We start from the raw sequence: 19,322 nt of genomic DNA, 5'->3' as shown, positions 1-19,322 counted from the left end.
CAGAAATAAACATCCAGACTGAGTTTGGCATGAAGATACAGTTGTTTTAAAATAACAGAAAGTCATTGGAAATGTAAAATGGTTATGGGAAACATATGTCGGAGGGTTAATTTGTCTTGAAAGATAACTGCCCATGGCTTCAGGAGGAAAATCATTTCAGTTCGAAATGTAGATTCGTAGGGTTTCAAAAAAATGTGACGTGATCTAAACCAGGTTGGGCATGAAATCCCAGAGTAGGAATGTTTATTTAAATTTAGGCATGGCCTGGAGAGCCAAGAAGGCTCGGCGACCCAACCACTCTGAGGACACAAGAAAAACAAAGAGCCCAGCACAGCAGTGAGCTACCCACGGATATGATTTTTAAACGTGTTAACGTAGACCAAAATATAGTTATTTTAGTCATGGGTATAATGTAATGTTTAAAAATCCCATTAAATATTAGTCTTAATGTTGTAATATGTGGTTATTTTGGCTACTTAGGGGCTCTGAAATTAAGCTATAACAAAATACTTATATATTATCACTTATAAAGTTGTGTTGTGTGTTAGCCAACCGTTTCTTATCTACACATCCAGTAATAACAGTGCAACAATAGCATTCATTTAGAGTCGTGTTTCTGGCCACCTGAAAATGAAAGTCCAACATTCATAGATTTTATTTTAGCTCTAGATTGCTCTCTATGAACTCCGCAGTTATATATATATCCAGCTCTTTAGCTTCTAAATCCTCAACTATTTTTAGTTTTGCTAGCCGCTAACTCTGTCTGTCTGCCGCTTGGTGCTGGCCAAGAAAAATAAAGATTAGTGCAGCTTTAAAGATATGGCACATTTATTAACTGCTTAAATAAAGAGTTTGGTATGACTAGTAGCAGCTGGTGACAAATGTAAGCTAATGTTACCTAGCTTGAGATAGATATTGCTGTGTGACTGACATTATGGAGTCAGTTGGCTGACTTTATGACTCTTCTCTACTCGCTATTGTTACACTACAGCTAGCATTTATCATTCCTTTTTGTCACCGGTAAAAAAAAATTTTTTAACAAGAGTCTACAACCATGCTGGCAGCTCTGTGAGCCTGTACTTGTAAGCATCACTGTGCCAAACGTCAGAAAAGCATGCAAACATTTGATAATTAGCACTAAACCCAAATTAAACACAAAGTACAGTTGACTTGAGCCTGATGGGAATGCCATAAGGTTAACCAGGTTAGTAGGGTTCTTCCTCTGGGGACCATGAATCACTGCACAACATTTCATCCAATAGTTGTTGAGATATTTCAGTCTTAACCAAAGTGGTGGAGACAGACCATCATTGCCATCCTTAAAGCTGCTTGCAAGGCTAAAAATGTATGTTTGTGGTGGTATATTTCTTGGTAGAAAAAAAACAGCAGAGACAGATTTAAACAATAGGAAAGGGAATGGCTCTAATCCTCAAATTTATGTGGAAATTATGTCTGATATACTTACTTTGTTTAATATTTGAGCCTGTGGTGGCATCAAATGGATGAAAATGTAATCATCGTGTATTTACCACATTTAAATGTCAAGTATACTTTAATAAACTTTTGTAAATTGTTAAAGGTCCTATGACATGCTGCTTTTTGGATGCTTTTATATAGGCCTTAGTGGTCCCCTAATCCTGTATCTGAAGTCTCTTTCCCGAAATTCAGCCTTGGTGCAGAATTACAGCCACTAGAGCCAGTCCCACAATGAGCTTTCCTTAGGACGTGCCATTTCTGTGTCTGTAGCTTTAAATGCTATTGAGGAGGAGAGAGGGGGGCATGGTGGAGGGTGGGCAAATTCTCTGGGAGGGCAAAGCAGAGAAAGGGGACGTAACCTTCCTCCTTATGATGTCATAAGGAGCAAGATTCCAGATTGGCCCATCTGAGCTTTCATTTTATCAAAGGCAGAGCAGGATACCCAGGGCTCGGTTTACACCTATCGCCATTTCTAGCCACTGGGGGACCATAGGCAGGCTGGGGGAACTCATATTAATGTTAAAAAACCTCATAAAGTGACATTTTCATGCCATGGGACCTTTAACAAAAGCTGAACCCACTACTTATCAATATCAGTGGCTGACAAACAAAAACAGTTTATCCTGACAGGCAATACTCCTTCCTCTCTGTCAAAATGACAGATCTTCTTATAGGTTGAGGTTAATCATTATAAACCTTCACTAGGTTGATACATGAGCTGAGGATTGTCATTGATCTTGGCTGGATATGAGAATATTATAATTATATATTATCAAGATAAAAAGGGTTAGTGATAAGGGAGGTGATTTGTCTTGCTTTTAATGAAATACTGCTTTCCTCGTTTATGTAGGTGGCCATAAAACATCTACTCGTCTGGGTTTAGCCTATGATCCAAATTCACTGAAGCCAAATGTTTGAATAATAGATGGCTCATAATTATGCATTAAAAGGGGAAAGTAGGAAAATGACAGACTGAAAAAACTAGTTCAACATTGAGGAACTCCTACATAACTGAGGTTTTTCATTCTATATTTAGCATTTTGCACAACCAAACAAGTTATGGTATCTGTTTTGTGATATCTCCTTTTTACATCTCCTTTTTTTCTGTGCTTATGAAACATTTAAGAGACACAATAACACAGTAATGCTCAGAATTTGGTCACAAATTAGACATTTGACATGGAAAATGTGTAGGCCCAGGAGTTCTTGGCATTGTTAATTTTAACTGAAACTAGAGGCAGTTTATTGATCTGACAATATAACAGAGTAGAGATGTGATTGAGAGTTATTGATACTTTCACAAAAACTATCCGGATCACAATAACCATTTGTAGTGATTAGCAGCAGTTACACATGAAGAGATTGTGAACTGAGATGTCGGATACAAAACTATTTGACTATTTTGTATCATCGCAAAAGACAAGATGACATTATATATCACGGAGAAACCTTTCATTTTGCTGAACTACATTTGTTAAAAAAAAATGATTATCCTACAGGCCAAAACAATTTTTTTCTGTCATGTTTTACAATGAAATAAGTTTAAAAGGGTAAAAAAATAGATCAGCTGTGCTTTTCATTTTTATAGTGTGGAAGTACTGTACTTTTAGTTCCATCAAAACATTAAATATTTATCAAGCAAATGTCTTACGTTGTGATATTTTTGGCCAAGATGTTTTTTTATACGGTATTGGCACATTGCCTGTTTCAGAGACAGAAACCTTAAAACATTACTACCACTGAGGTGCCCATGAGCAACGCCCTTAACCCCCAACTGCACCAGTGAAGCGGCTCAATGGTCAGAAGATGAAATGGTTATTCTGTGCAGCTTTCAGGTGTGAATGTGTGTTAGGTTAAAAAGAAGAAGAAAAAACTACAATGCTCTTCAAGAAAAAAATCAGCTACTTTCTCCTGAAATGTGGTATTTTCAGGAGTTAACTTCATTTTTATATAAATTTGACATCAACTGACATTTTTTCCTTTTTCTCTGTAAGCCTGGATTTAAACTGCGTCAAATCTCTCAGATAACATCCTGTTGAGAGAATCCCTTAATAATATTCTTGCTGTCTTCCTCTTACTCACACATGGTGCCAAATCCTCCACCTGCACACACGCACACGCACACACACACACACACACACACATACATGCACACAAACAGAGACACGCACACAACACACACGCGCACACACACACACACACACACACACACACACACTACACTACACTACACCGTCGGCTGAGCCTTGCTTATCCCTGTATTAGATTCACGTAATGGCACTGAGACAAAGGTAATTCTTCGTCTTCCGCTTCTTCCATTCTCCTTTCATCTCCCCCTCCATTCTTCCTCCCTCCCAAACTCCATGAAAAGGATGTATCTGATTCCAAACACGCGCACCGGAAAAACACATCCCCACCGGCCACCTGAGCGCCGACGGGAATGGCTCCAACAAACCGATCCAAAGAGACAGACACCGACCCCAATCCGTCTCTGGGGCCCCCGGTCCAGCACAGGACAGCCAGATCCGCCCGTTTGACACCGCTGATGAAGGACTTGGAGCGAGTTTAAAGGAGGATGGACTGTTTGGATCACGTTGGAACATGGAAACATGTAATGCGGCGTGCTCTGCCTCCCCCCTTCCACTGTCAGCAGCTACAGCCGGGGAATAAATATATATTCATCAGGATTATCCAGGACACGCGTTTCTATACATGGAGACATGTGTGGGCAATTTGTCAGCCTAGGTATCTGTTCTGGAGTAGAGTAATAGGTTATAGGCATGAAATATAAGCACATCAAGGGCTGGACACAATATCATAAACACCTGTACAATCTCATATACAATGCCCTGTGACGTTTTATGAAGCTTATGTTATTAAATCTGTTTTTAGAAGGTGTTGACTCTTTACCCACTTTTGAGGCCCAACTTTGGTGTCACTTTACAGGATTGCTTTAAATTGTTTTTATATGTTATTTCGTTCCCCCATATACATGAACCCCTTTCAGTCAGGTGTGTAGGTTTGGTTTTTGAATTAAGTCAGAGATTGTTACCATAAAATAACCGATACTTAATGTTTACTTTGCATTTCCATATTTATCAGCAGGAGCACTGCATTATCTTTTACTGATGGTCACTTCTAGCATGAAATATTAACTGTGAATAGAAACTGATTTTTATTTTGCCTGAAAAACATATACATGAGGTGGAAGTGCTTTTCTCAGCCATGAGTAGAGCCTGCACATCTTCCTCCGTAACCTCTACAAAGTACTGCCTGATAGGCGAAACCCAGAACAAAAAAAGTCCAGAAAATGACGTACTGCTGCTTGTAAGGCTACATTTATGTGCGCTCACGATATAATTATAGGTGATTTATTGAGATAAGCCTATCAATGTTTTTTTCCAACTCCTCTCTTCAGTAAAACAGTACAAGGAGACTGTTGAGAGAGATTTTATAGAAACAAGCTCAAACTGTAAAAGTGGGGAGGGAGCTGCTGTCCTTCACTAAGGAGCAGGCTACAAACCTTTCAGAGCCTCTTTAAGCCCACAAGTATTTGATTCTCATAACACAGATTTTTGTAGAGTACTCCTTCAATAAAAACAAAAACATTATAAGCTACACAAAGCCAGAACTTTTATATTGAAATAAGACTTTACAGACATTCATATTATTATGTCCACCCCCCTGATCTGAATGAGCTCTTCCATACCAGGTGGCAGGCTCTTGCTGTCATACACCTTTCCTGTAGGATTCAATTGTTAGTCTCAAAACAAATTGTACAACTCATAAATAGACTTTGCATTGTGACCACTGACCATCATAACTTGCCAGTAGCTTTGCACAAAAGCTATTCTTTCTGACAGATCCATTTTGTACACACAACATCTACTGCATGTCTGCCCGTCCTGGGAGAGGGATCCCTCCTCTGTTGCAGAATTTGTTCTGTTGTAAAAGTTGTAGAATTTACGTGACTTGACCCAAAACATGTAGTCACATGGCCATGGGCTTTGCCAAACTATAAGCAAGCTGGCTAACAAAGCTCATCCATTCTTCTTTTTAAAGACAGACAAAAGGTTGCTTGAGTTAGTGGTTACGTGGCTTGCTCAAGGGTTGTTGAGGTAAAGGAGAACATTTCACATGTGGAACCTCTATGTGGTCTGTGCCGTCTGATTGAATATCTCAGACTGTCACTCTTTGCTGTTTTGCATAGGGATACTGTTTTCCATTATCTATTAGGAACAATTTTACAAATTAAATGGAGGATGTTTGCAACATGGGAATTTGATGTGCCCGAAAAAAAATTAAGAGTGAAAGGGAGGGATGAGAACTGTGGTGGAAACTGGGAGCTTGTCAAGCCGGAGCAGAGGCGGTAGGACGAGGATGAGGCGGAGGAGGTAAGAACTCATCACCAAACACTCACTTAATCAAGCAAACTCCCACGGTACAGGAAATATGACTGCCATCTGCTCTCCTGCAGGCAGGGGAGTGAGAGGTGGAGGTCGGGGATGGAGAGTGAAAATGAGGAGGGGGGGAAAGTTGCAGAGAGTGGATGTCCCAGACAGGCTCCATTAGAGGTCTGACCGCTGATGGCAAGTCTCACCACCGGGGCCACCCAAGTGGAGCTCACATTGAGTTTGTGCGGGGGATTGGAGGTACCGGGACGAGGAGATAGAGGAAAATGAAAATAGCCAACCCACGGGGATCTTCTGTAATGCTGTCATCAACATAACCAGCATTTTAATCGGCTGTGAGTGACACACTCTTACCATGTCGAGAGCTCCAACAGCCTTCTGCAGAGCATCAGCCAGCGTGACAGCTTGTTCAGATCCACCTGTGATAACACAGGCCGACCGCGATAGAGTCTCTGCAAGAGGGAGACACGGGACTGGTTGAAAACTCCTGAAATAATTAATTGCAGTGGGAGCATTCGCATGAAAACAAATTGGCAAATCTTCTCGCAGTTAGTTTGTTTTCCATTAATAGAGGTTTTTTAGAGAAGCTATACACAGATTATTAATTGAAAAAACATCCCAACCAGGCTAGAAAAACAGACACTTGAAAAAGGTTTGTAGGGTGAGTATAGGTAAATTCCTTTATAAGTAAAAGGTGAATAGTATGATGCTGTAGAGTGTTTGCAAATGCAGGCGACTGTGACAAGTACATCTGTTCTATCGTACGTGCACCGATTTAAAACACCACCGGTGGTGTCTCCTGGAAGCTTCTCATATTTAAAATATATAATAAATATCAAAACATATGAAAGAGGGATGGTGCACAACATTAACCTGCTTTGAGTCACTTCACCTACACCAGTTTAAGTTAATTATTCACATAAATGGACAATAAAGTAGGAGCCAGTGGTGGTCGAAATCACAGAATTGTTTTCATAATGTTAACAACCCTATAGGTTTATTGTGCTATGCCCACCAGTTTTAGTTATTGTAAGAGTTGATTCAGAGAAACTGTCTGTAATTTTGGCTTGTTACATGGCTCTAAATGCTGCAGTACCCATGCGCCTCAGCTGCTAGTGCCCTGACGATGAAGTCAGTCAGAGGCTCAAATCAGATTCAAAGCGCTTTGTCGTTGAATTTGGGAACAAAACGAGGCTGAATTCATCCAAAAATTGACCCAGAATCTAAAAGTTAATCCATTTAAGCTGCAGATTGTATCATCGCTCTTCTCAACACCTTCATCTTTAACTTCCACTCGCCGTTAGCGGCTCACGTAACAACATTTTCAGCACATTGGGTTGTAGTTAACATCTTCCTCAAGGCTATTATGTGCACAGGCTCCATTTGTTTTTTTTTTATCAATGAACCAGATATTTTCTAACACAGTTGTTAATCTTTTCGCACTGACGATCTAACCAGGCTAGTTTCTAGCCGAACCAAGCTGTCCAACTGTCACGTAACATTGCCTATGGGAAAAATGAATGGGACTTTTACTTCCAGAACCAAGGGCGCCAGAAAAAGCCAATCTATGGTAAAATGATAAGTTCATGGTCAAAAATAGAACATAAGTTAACCATTTCTAGAACGTTAAGTTATAATGGCCAACTTGTACGTCGTAAAACAACATCAACTTATCACAGCTACAAAAAACGGAGGCCCTCCAGAATGGCTGCCTCACTTAAAAAGCCATCTATTGAGAAATCAACCACACAAACGCACTTCTAACCAGGATACACACAGCCACGTGTGGGCCTACACACACAGACACACACACACATACGTGCGTGCATGCACAGTCGTGTGTATGAAAGTATGTGTGAGCACACCGAAACACAAACACACACAAACTGAAACACACAACAGTTTCTCATACTGACAGATGTGAGAACTTTCTTCCACGTCCTCTCTAAAAAACACACACAATGAACTCATTCACATCAGAGGCTCTGGGAATAATCACTGTGCACCTTATGTCTTCATCTAACAGGTAACTGTTGGTCCAGGTGCTGTCGGGGTGAAATATGGGCTTGTGATTATTTCCATGCCTCTGATTGTGACAGTCGCCCTAGTCCTGACTTGCTCTCCGTAGTATTCACAGGCAGCTTTACACCCGTCCTGTTCCAACCAGCTGAACAATGCTACAAAGAATGTTCCCTCTCAGTACAGTGAGGGGCGATTTTGGTTCATTATATTCAAGAAGAAGAGACAAAAACTCTTACATTGCTCATTTCTGACCTTTTGATCTATCTGAGAAGACCTACTGCCTTCAGCCTTTCATGGATACACGTCTACATGGATTCATCCTGTGTGTACATCATATAAGCGGATATAGAAAGTGAACAATACACAGTACAGAAAATGATAATAATGGCAAATGTATAAAGAAGGTAACTCACCTTTAATAATGGACTCTGCAGCAGCCAAATCCCGTTTGTAGGTTACCTGCAGGACAAAATAACAGATCAGTTCACCCAAATTGGGGGAAAAAAAAACGTATTTATAGAGGTGTCTGGAAATGGAGATAGTGTTGTTTTTTGTGCCACGATTTTGAGATTTCTGCCTCTGAAAAAGAACTCACTATCTCAATAGACTGAAGGTAAATGGAATTTCACTTGGGTTCCTCAAAGCATTGAAAAAAGTTACTCTCAATCAATGGTTCCCACGGTGTCACGAGGTGATTAATAGGAAAAGGGAAAATAGGGCTTTTCTCTAATCTTTGCTTTTTCTTGAGAAATACTGTGAATTTGTTCCTCTTCAAGTCTAAAGGCCCGGACACACAGAGCCGATAGTCGGCCGTTGGACAGTCTGGCGAGGTCAGTGACTCGAGTCTGTTCGGTGTGTTCCGTGCCGTCGTCCGTCCGAGGGGCCGTCATCCTTCATTTTGGCCGATTTGACATGTATAATCAACGGGGCGGGCACTGCCGGCAGTCGGACTCAAATGACCCATCTGATTGGTAGAGTGCTACCCCGGAAACGGGGAGCGGAATGAGCGTGACTAGAGTCTCTCAAAATCTGACGAAAATCTTTTAAACTGACCTTTGTCGATCTGAAATGAAGACAGATTCAGCAACTGCACGGCCTATTTCTCGCTTAAAATGTTTTCAGAAACACGTTTCGGTGAACTATTTTATTACAATATGAGATCGTATTCTGAATGAGCCGCCATGACAGTCTGTCTTTGAATTTCCGGAGAAACCAGACCCACGTGACACATTCGTCCAATCAGCTGCCGGTTTTCATTTTCGGGCAACACTACCGATTAGCGCCGCCTGCTGTTATGGAGACGTATTACGTCTTGTCGCTTTGGTGTGTTCCGAGGCACTTTTTGACCAATTTGGGGAGACTGATCAGTCCAACTGGCTTTTCTGCCGACGTTTGGCCGTCGGCTCTGTGTGTCTGGGCCTTAACATGAATCCACTGCAAGAACTTTTCTAGGTGAACAGAAACCATTTCAGAAACTCAGGAACCTTCTCTGAGTTTCGACCGGAGGTAACAGGGTCTAAATTGAGTTCCTCTGCAAATGTTACTGGTGCCGAAAAAGTCCATGCTCTGGGGGTAGCACTGTCCCACAAAGTGAAACTATCTCAGCTAAGTTTGCAATGCTGAAAGAACAACCCATTGCATGCTCGTCATTTTTAATCTTCACTGATCCTACGAAGAAGCAAACTCACATGAGTGCGTAAAGGGGAAGTTTAGTTCCCGACTCAGTTCCTGTGGCTCCATAGATCCTGGAAGTATTTGGTTAAAAGGGCTCTAAAGGCCTTTTTTCAGTAGCCGCAGCTGAGCCGGCGCGCGCAAATGTGACGTCATAAGAGCACCGTAACTGTTTATACTCACACGTGGTGGTCGCGACACTAGTTGCAGTCTTCTCCTAAACAGAGGTGGTGCTAATGAGGAAAGGCTACCGACTTTGCTATTTCTACGGACTAGAAGAAGAAGAAAAAGGTAAACAACGGCAGAACTGGCAGCAGCATTGCCATCAATGCTTCGATTTGATTCGATGACCTACTTCGTCGGATCAAGCCTTTCATTCACCATAAAAGAACTCATCTTAACCCAGTAAGTTTACAAGAGAGACTTGCAGTCACTCTGAGAGTCCTGGCATCCGGTTACCCTTGAGCTCGTTCAGGCTTCCTGTCTCCGCTTTGTCGTGCGCCGCTGAAGAAAATAATCCACCACTTTAAATCCGGGCGCGCCAGCGAGATCTACATCATTTTTACGTCACATTGGTGCACGCAACCTCGGGGGCGGCTAGTATACCGCACGTATGAGAAGGTAAAACAATCTCTCTCTCTCTTCAATTGAGCTGCTCACAACAAAAAGACACCCACATCTGTGGTGTGCGGTCGTGTCTTTGTATTTATCACAAGCTAAATGTTGGGAACCACCACTCTGTTATCCAGAGTAACCGAGGAATTGTTTTGTGGAAAGATTTAAATGCCCTTCTTCAATGCTCCGAGCACCACAAACAAAACTCAGGGGTGGAGACAGAAATCTCAAAGCCTCAGCACATAAAACCAAAACTATCTTCATGGCTAGATAACACTACGTCTAACTATAAAAAGATGTCTTTTTGTAAATAGGGTGAACTAACCATTTAAGGCAGAAAGTTACATGATCTGATAGAGGGTTAAATACAGAACGTTTGCAATTAAACTAATTTCTACATGCTAATCCTGGATGTCACATTCAATATATTAATGCTTCCTCTTCTGCCAGCACCCCTCACTTTCAATTCATGAGCTTTGTTTGCGCCCATATGATAAATTAGCAGCGGGCACACAGCTGTGCTAGCCAAAATGTCACTGAATCCACAATCCCCAACCAGGCCCCTGGCGAGCTCACCTTCCACAGTGTTGGCGGACCCTGGATGAGCTTGGCATTGGTGCCACAGTACTGCAGAGCCAGATGGAGACACTCGGTGCCAAACTCAAAGTCTGATTCACTGCACTGCAGAGGGGACACAACACAGAGGAGCGGCTCTGGACGATTGTTGACAACAATATATTTCCATCACACTCAGTGGAACTGTGGTGCACTATGTTGTTCCACTGCAAAATTGTACACATACTTGACATTTTCTAGATTTGACTGTTATTAGACCGGACAGTCCATCACATAAACGTCATTTAAAAAATGGTGTAAAGCTAAATTATGCTAAATATAAACAAGACCGTAGTCTACAGCCATGCTAGCGGCTCCGTGTGGCTGCATGCTAACATGCTCACGATGACAATGCTAACATGCTGATGTTTAGTTTTAGTTTAGCGTGTTACCATTCTAACATTTGCTAATTCGAACTTATCACAAAGTACAGCTGAGACTGATGGAAATGTAAGTAATTCTGACCTGAAATGGCACTGAAGAAAAAGTTAGGGGATCACAAAAATTAATACAATTCATCCTGAGGAGAACATGAATGTCTTTACTAAATTCAATGGCAATCCATCCAAATATTGTCGAGATATTTCACTCAAAACACAACAAAATGTTTCTACAAAATGTCGCAACAATCCATCTAGTAGTTGTTGAGTTGCTACAGTTTGGAATCCTGGACTGACCAACAGACATTAATAATAATATAATAATTCCTATTTCTTTCCAGTAATGAAGTATCAAGGTTCATGTCCTTTCCTTGGGAACTTGGGACGTGCTGCTAGGCAATCAGATTTTTTATGATGATTAGATTGATGATATAATTATATTATGAGATATCTTGCGTGCAAATTTGAGATTTTGTGCTAAGGGTGCTGCAAGGGAAAACCACATGAGACTCCAAAAATAATGTAAAAAACTAAAATAAAAACTATGTTAAAAAGAAAGAAAGTCCAAAATAGAACATGAATGTGCTCGGTAAACTTCACGCCAGTCTGCAATTTAGACTTTGACATTTCTACATATGTCAGGCTCAGACCAAAACGGTGTCAGCCTCAGACCAAACGGCGTCAGCCTCAGACCAAACGGCATCAGCCTCAGACCAAACGGCATCAGCCTCAGACCAAACGGTACATGGCATCTACATATGTTGTTGTCCCATTATATATGTGTTTGATTGGATTTCGAACACCTAAATACAATTTTAAGTTAGCAATTCGCTCTGCATTCATTTGTGGCTGTAAAGTTTCGTGCATAACATTAATGACTAATACATAGCACACAGAGTAAGCCAGAACCCAGCCGTTTGGTCTGAGGCTGATGCCGTTTGGTCTGAGGCTGATGCCGTTTGGTCTGAGGCTGATGCCGTTTGGTCTGAGGCTGACGCCGTTTGGTCTGAGGCTGACGCCGTTTGGTCTGAGGCTGATGCCGTTTGGTCTGAGGATGAGGCCGTTTGGTCTGAGGCTGACACCGTTTGGTCTGAGGCTGACAGAGGTTTTTCTGACGCCGTTTTGTCTGAGGCTGATGCCGTTTTGTCTGAGGCTGATGCCGTTTGGTCTGAGGCTGATGCCGTTTGGTCTGAGGCTGATGCCGTTTGGTCTGAGGCTGATGCCGTTTTGTCTGAGGCTGATGCCGTTTGGTCTGAGGCTGATGCCGTTTTGTCTGAGGCTGATGCCGTTTGGTCTGAGGCTGATGCCGTTTGGTCTGAGGCTGACACCGTTTGGTCTGAGGCTGACAGAGGTTTTTCTGATGCCGTTTTGTCTGAGGCTGATGCCGTTTGGTCTGAGGCTGACGCCGTTTGGTCTGAGGCTGATGCCGTTTGGTCTGAGGCTGATGCCGTTTTGTCTGAGGCTGATGCCGTTTGGTCTGAGGCTGATGCCGTTTGGTCTGAGGCTGATGCCGTTTGGTCTGAGGCTGATGCCGTTTGGTCTGAGGCTGATGCCGTTTTGTCTGAGGCTGATGCCGTTTGGTCTGAGGCTGATGCCGTTTGGTCTGAGGCTGATGCCGTTTTGTCTGAGGCTGATGCCGTTTGGTCTGAGGCTGATGCCGTTTGGTCTGAGGCTGACACCGTTTGGTCTGAGGCTGATGCCGTTTGGTCTGAGGCTGATGCCGTTTGGTCTGAGGCTGATGCCGTTTGGTCTGAGGCTGATGCCGTTTGGTCTGAGGCTGACGCCGTTTGGTCTGAGGCTGATGCCGTTTGGTCTGAGGCTGACAGAGGTTTTTCTGACGCCGTTTTGTCTGAGGCTGATGCCGTTTTGTCTGAGGCTGATGCCGTTTGGTCTGAGGCTGATGCCGTTTGGTCTGAGGCTGATGCCGTTTGGTCTGAGGCTGATGCCGTTTGGTCTGAGGCTGATGCCGTTTGGTCTGAGGATGAGAGAGGTTTTTGTGACGCTGAGGCCGTTTCGTTTGAGTCTGACACCTGAGTCTGAGATCTGAGGATGTCCTAAAATGAACACCGTACCTTTGGTTAAATATCAGCATGAAGCATGCTTGGAAAAATCTAAGTCTACTTAGTACATCTGCATTTAAGAATTGCCTCATATTGTTATTTTCAGAAGAGTTCAGACTCTGAACAATATGGCCAACTGTATACTCTCTTGTACCACTATACGTTTCTGAGATAATTTGGTTCTGTGCATCGTATTGTCGTCGCCTTGAGAGATGAAATTCTTCTTGAACTTGAACTTTCTGCACATAGTTCACCAAATATATCTGAAGTCTTTCATACACCGTCTGTATTGAGAGCAGAGCTGGTGTTTGAACAGAAGAAAAACAGGCTCATGATGCTGCCGTCACCACATTTTTTAGCAGGCTGTTTTCTTTGGCTGATGGACTGTTGGCCCTGTAACACTCTTATCTCTTTGAATTTGTTTCATCAGGACATAAGACATGTTTCCACGTTGTTCGGCAAGATGTAATGTGTTTTCTTGTATAACATGTTGATGCTACACAAATGGTTGTTCCTGCATATGTGAGAAATGGCAAAACTTTATCATAGGGGGGTGATGGTGGCTTCTTTTTTTACTTCTTTTGAAAATTGTTCAACCCTCAAACTAAACTCTTTAACAGCGTTACCCACAGGAATGTATTTGTGTTGGCTGACCAAACATACAGTATAGTAATTTAACAATTTTTCTTTTTTTTTTTTTTTTTTTTTTTTTTTTTTTAAATAAAAGGGTCTTACCCTCTTCAACAGCAGTGCTGTGACATTGTTTGTTCCAGTATTTTATTTTCCCTCGTTTTTAAAGTAACAGTTCCAAGGCTCATTAGTTGGTAAGAACATGTGGTTCTAGTATATTTCATTGGAAGGAAATGCTACACATGCAAATTTGATGTTTTTATCGACTTTGAAAAACAGCTTAAATTAATGTGTTACCTGTTACACAAAAACATGCGTGACTGTGGCTGCAGATGTTACGAAAGGGAGGAAGGGAGGAATCAGCTGAATGTCACAAGAGAAAATAAATAAATACAATACAGGTATGAAAGATCTTTGTGTGATTCTTTTTGTGCTTCATTAAGGCCCTGTTTACACGAATGCACTCGCGGGTGAAAACAACAAAATATTTTATCAGATGTGCCTTTGCATGTGTGTGTGTGTGTGTGTGTGTGTGTGTGTGTGTGCTGTGTGTGTGCACCGCATGTGTGTGTGCCGCGCGTGTGTGTGCTGTGTGTGTGTGTGTGTGTGTGTGTGTCTCTTCAGCAGTGATGGGAATAACGGCGTTATAAATAACAGCGTTATAAATAACGGCGCTACTAACAGCGTTACTTTTTTTCAGTAACGAGTAATCTAATTGATTACTCTTACCATCTTAATAACGCCGTTACCGTTACTGTCAAAAAATGCGGCGCGTTACTATATTTGAAGCTGTTTTTTTCATCAGACCAACTAGATCTCTGAGTCTGAGCCGAGAGGCAAATACCTTTTTTGTGTTGTGTTATTTGTATCGATCCACTATATAAACATAATATCTACATACATGGCATTTGATTGTAGGCTAGTCTCACTTTGTCCCACAGCAACATTAAAATAGTTTAGATTTGTGTACATTGTTTATGTTAATAATGTATTGTATTAAGTGTAGGGCTGCCCCCTCTTAGTCGATTAGTCGACTAATCGGTCGTTTTGGTCTTAGTCAACTTAGATTTCTTTAGTCGATTAGTCATGTTTGATGCTTTTTTCATGCTGAATGACTTATCTCCAAGAAACGTACGAGCACATCTCTGGTAAACACAAGAATTAAAGTTGTGCTTTTGCATGACTCTTTGCGGAGAAACTCAGATTTACAGATCTGTCGATTAAATCAACTAATCGATTAGTCGATATTGAATGAGTGTTAGTCGACTACGAATTCTTTCAATCGAGCACAGCCCTAATTAAGTGTCCATTTCATTATAATATTCATATTTATCATAAATAATTGAACATGCACATGTATTTTAAGTTCCATTAAAGAGGGGTAGGTGGAGGTGGGGTCACATTTGAGCATTCAAAAATGTACTTGAAAGTAACGCAATAGTTACTTTCTGAAGTAACCAGTTACTTTCATAATTTGTAACTGAATAACGAATTTAGTTACTTTTTGGAAGAAGTAACTAGTAACTGTAACTAATTACTTTTTAAAAGTAACTTGCCCAACACTGCTCTTCAGATCATTTCCATCTAAACATAGCCTAAGATTAGTTCATACACTTTATAAACAAATTTTATTTGTGCTTTGACAGCTGGAAAAGCTCAGTTTGTGCAGACCACGTGGAAGTTTGGATTAAGGCGATGAGCTCATCTGGTTTTAAATACAGTCAGCAATACAAAGACAAATCCATGCTACCTGAGATTACACCTGGGTAATATTTTATCAAGCTATAAAAGAGAGGGGTCTTCTATTCCATGGACCCTGGAACTGAAGAGAGAATTACAGCAAAAAACACGCTCTCGGTCTTGAGGTAATTTAACCTTTAGCATTTTCTCCCGGTACAAAAGCTTTCACTGGGGACTGGATAAAGTGTCTCCCCCTTTGTCTTTTCAGCACTAAGTTCTTCTACTCTCAATGGATGTCAAGCTACAAATGTGCAGCTCTCTGAGATTTTTCATGAGCATGTCCTACAGTCCTAACCTGACACTGTCTCTATCTTTTGAAAGGTTGAAGGAGAGGACAACAACAGGAGGAGTGAGAGACCCTCTCAAGCGTCCCCCAACCTTCTCTTTTTCCGCCAACCTCCCCAGTTTGTCTTCATTTTTGCAACTTGACTGGCCTTGACACCGCAGCATAAATGTGAGTTCGTTTTTTTGAAAAGGCCAACGCCAAAGCCAACAAGGCTCTCAAAGCAATCTCAAAATGTGTCAGGAGTAAAAATAACTGCGGACAAACTCTAATTGGAGGCATACTTTAGCTCACAGTTTGCTGCGTTCTTCAAAAACGTGGCTATCGGAAGAACCATCTAATGGAGTCAAGGTTGAAATAGCACACTCAAATAAATAAGGTCAACTTCTGCAAGTCAAGTTTCCCATTAAGTTGGCTTGTGTTAGCCGGCCAAGTCTTTGCAATAAGCACCCTGCTTTCAGGGAAGAATCAACACATTTACGGTGTGCGTCAGCGGATAAATTCTTTCCATTTTTCAGGTACACATATTAAAATGCACTCAACTGCTGAGACTATTAATGTGACTCCACCTAAATGTGCCATGTAATTTCAGTGCTCTCTCGCCATTTTTCCAACTGAGCCTTTGTTCACGTTTGTTCCACAGACTAATCTGCACTGCAGCACTGTTGCAGAATATATTAATGTGTCATTCCTTTACCAGACGCGGCAGAGGCCAAGTGAAAGTGATAGCACCCACGCCAGAAGCTCTTCAGAGTGAAACCCTGCAGGTTCTTGCACATCAGCTGAACAATGAAGGACTGTGAAGGCCTGTTATGATGTATGAGAAGCATGAAGTCCTTTGTCATCTAAGTGGTGTAATTTTTAGAGCATAAATCTCAACCAGACTGTCATTATATGAGATTTAAAAGACTTTCTTTTGTGCAATTATTCGACACCAGGAGTAAGCGGCACATGCCTGCAGGACTTGATTTGTCCATCCTGGAATATAAAATCACATCTTTGTCATTACTGACTAATCCTGGATGCTGCTTGCCCTCTTCAGTTGCACAGATTGAATGGTACACTCTTACGCTGTTCCAAATTATGTATAAGAAAGAAAAAGAAAAAAAAATGATAAGGATGAATACATAAATACGACCACTGTACTTTTCCCCTGGTAGTCAGTGAAGGCCCCTTTATGATGCGTAGATTTGACATTAAAAACACTGGAACCGATGGCAATATTATCACATTATTGAACAAGTTGCTGCTACGAAATAAGGACAAATACATTTTCTTTTTTTCCTTCGCTTTCTTATTTGTCCCCCCTCCCTCTGTAGCTTGTTGTTTATGCCACTTCTGCCTTTCCAGCAATCATGTTAACTACCTAACAAAGAGGAAAGTGCTTATTTGAGTTGCTAGGATGCCTAAATCAAAAGATTTTTTAAAACCCACATTAATAACATTTAAGGAAACAGGACAAAGACAGGTCTGCTGTAGTTAACAGGTTATCACAAAAGGGCTGACTGCCACAAGAGTGACAAGCCATCTTGAAACTTACATTGTAAGTACTTTTCAATAACACTGTTATAGAGGCTCTCTGCAGCCACCGACCTCTACCCTCTCCTTACTTCTGACTACATTTATGCTTCCTGGCTCACTGATAAACACATCTCACACAACATCACTTGTTGCTATGTCAACATTTTTTGTAACCAGGTAGCATTTATTGCGATTCTAGTATTGCGAAGCGATAGTATTGAGTAGTGCCATTTTCTTTTCCTTCTTTAACAAAAACAAAAGTTGAATAATACACTTCTAGAGACAATATATCATGAGACATTTCTAAAAACGAATTGTTTTCTAAGAAGAATGCACATCACGTGGCAGTCAGTCAGTCTGACATTTATTTCATTTGTAAAGAAGTACGTAACATGGGTTTTCTGCATTTTCTGCTTTCGCTCTATTTTGCTGGAAACGGATATGATGTAGTCGCCGTCGGCGGTACCGTATAAACTAAAGCCCGACCGATATATTATAATATATAACTATATATTATAGTATTATAGTATTTTTATACATTTGATTTATCAGAACTTTAATATATTTTGATGTTCCTCTGCTCTGTTGTGACAATAAAACAAACAAGTTATTATTATCATATTATTTTAGTGAGGACTCATAAATAACTACAAATAACTAATGTTAGGGAAATCTGTTAATGTTTTGTTACGCGTTTCTGGATTTGTTTTTTAAATATATATCGGCCGATATATCGGAATATCGGATTTTTTAAATCAGCAAATATTTGTATCGATATCGGCCTTAAAAATCCTTTATCGGTCGGGCTCTATTATAAACAGAAAATATTTAGGTGAATCATTGGTAAAAACAAAACAAACAAAAAACGATTCTGGGGAAAAGAACTGATTTTAAAAATAATTGCAAAACACCATACATACGATTTCCGATTTTTTTTCCCCACCCCTATTAAATATCCTGTGCCATCGAAGCGCATTATGTCCTCCTTGTGTTTCTTTTCTTTTTTTATCATGTATGCACTTATTTTTGTCATTATCACCTTCGTAGCCCCACTCACAACGCAGTAACGCCTTCTTGTCTGTTAAAGCTAAAGGAAGCAAATGACTGTACCTTCTGATAGGCTTGACAGATGACATCATATGTGAATCCCTGAGGCATCTCGCTGGCTCGGTACTTGGCTCGCTCCAGAGAATGATCCAGGTAGCCCTCTGATGTGGTGGCTATCACCGTGGAAACCAGAGGTCGGATAGCTCCTGCTGCCTGGGCAAAACCAAAAGAGTTTTTAGGATTTGTTTTGAATACAACGACAGAGAGATATTATACCCCTAGACAAGGTCTGTAAAGGGTGAACTTCTCTCAAAGTTGCTCTTGAAACCATACATCATTTTTAGCATTTCCCGAAAGCATCTTGGCGCTTGGGGGTGAAATGATACAATCAGCTCACAGTTTGATTACATTTCCTTTGTCTTAAGCGTGATTTATAGTCTGGCTATCACCAGGCCAAGCTCATTAGTCTGGGGAGTCTGCTCTGTATTTTCTACTGCACAAGAGGCGTGATCAACGGGCGTAGTTCAAATGACTCTGTACGCAATTTGGATAGTCCTTCAACCAATCAGACCGACGATCCGGGTGACGTAGCAGCGACAGCGGCATCAACAGCAATTTACCAGCCACACAGAGAGTCGCTGTTTGTTGTCACATATCCTAATCTGTAACAATACCACTTCATACAGTTATGCTGCATGTCTAATGGGGCAGTGGTGGCCTAAAGGTTAAAGAAGTGAGCTTGGGACCGGGAGGTCAATCCCCAGTTCAATCCCCAGATCGGCAGCATAAAATCTGGGTGTCCCTCACTCATTACCACCATTGAGGTGCCCTTGAGCAAGGCCCTTAACCC

The 19,322-nt window shown here is 41.3% G+C and overlaps 1 protein-coding gene across 2 annotated transcripts in view; it reads right to left on the bottom strand.

The window, feature by feature from the left end:
- crppa (CDP-L-ribitol pyrophosphorylase A) overlaps positions 1 to 19,322 on the bottom strand; it is a 54,360-nt gene that overhangs the window by 28,660 nt on the left and 6,378 nt on the right. Inside the window, exons 3-6 of one of the 2 annotated variants that reach the window (XM_031279534.2) lie at positions 18,536 to 18,685; positions 10,773 to 10,877; positions 8,324 to 8,369; positions 6,243 to 6,340 (exon numbers count right to left, since the gene is read on the bottom strand). In XM_031279534.2, coding sequence (XP_031135394.1) covers positions 6,243 to 6,340; positions 8,324 to 8,369; positions 10,773 to 10,877; positions 18,536 to 18,685 — 399 coding nt within the window. The remainder of the gene's footprint in view (positions 1 to 6,242; positions 6,341 to 8,323; positions 8,370 to 10,772; positions 10,878 to 18,535; positions 18,686 to 19,322) is intronic. The other variant, XM_031279535.2, reaches the window with a different exon arrangement.

Source organism: Sander lucioperca, chromosome 10 (genome assembly GCF_008315115.2).
Source record: "Sander lucioperca isolate FBNREF2018 chromosome 10, SLUC_FBN_1.2, whole genome shotgun sequence".
Lineage (NCBI taxonomy): Eukaryota > Metazoa > Chordata > Actinopteri > Perciformes > Percidae > Sander > Sander lucioperca.
Note: the sequence above shows the minus strand (reverse complement) of the source record. Positions and strands in the feature narration are given on the sequence as shown.